This window comes from Penaeus monodon, chromosome 30 (assembly GCF_015228065.2).
Source record: "Penaeus monodon isolate SGIC_2016 chromosome 30, NSTDA_Pmon_1, whole genome shotgun sequence".
Taxonomy (NCBI): domain Eukaryota; kingdom Metazoa; phylum Arthropoda; class Malacostraca; order Decapoda; family Penaeidae; genus Penaeus; species Penaeus monodon.
In genome coordinates, this window is record NC_051415.1 from 11,994,922 (window position 1) to 11,995,277 (window position 356).

At 44.1% G+C, this 356-nt stretch overlaps 1 protein-coding gene across 4 annotated transcripts in view; it reads left to right on the forward strand.

Annotated features, from left to right (window-relative positions):
• LOC119592523 (BTB/POZ domain-containing protein 10-like) overlaps positions 1-356 on the forward strand; it is a gene marked incomplete at its 5' end in the record, with an annotated part of 12,483 nt that overhangs the window by 10,069 nt on the left and 2,058 nt on the right. The window contains 1 exon segment of one of the 4 annotated variants that reach the window (XM_037941380.1): positions 293-353. Coding sequence (XP_037797308.1) covers positions 293-313 — 21 coding nt within the window. 4 annotated transcript variants of the gene reach the window in all.

Here is a 356-nt window from a genome sequence, read left to right on the forward strand (position 1 = left end):
GTGGGGGGGGGGTTGGATAATGTCTTATCACATAATGGTATACCACCCTAAACCAGGGTGACGGCTTTGCTCTGTTTACGTTAGAGCCTGATCTAGGTTGTGCACACTAGACAGTTGTGCACTTCTTTGACCCTGGCTGCATTCACTGAGGAGAAATATGCCCTAAAAATTAGTCTTAAAGCTTCTTTTTAACCTCATTATCTAAAAAACAATTTATGCAGCAACTAAGACTACAGAGGGCAGGGCAATTTTATGTTTCCTGTGCTTTGCTTCTAATTTCCCTCTTAAGCAGCTGACTCTGCATGCACCCTGACGTGTTGTTCGGTATGGCACTGGGAGCTCTCAATGTCATTAGG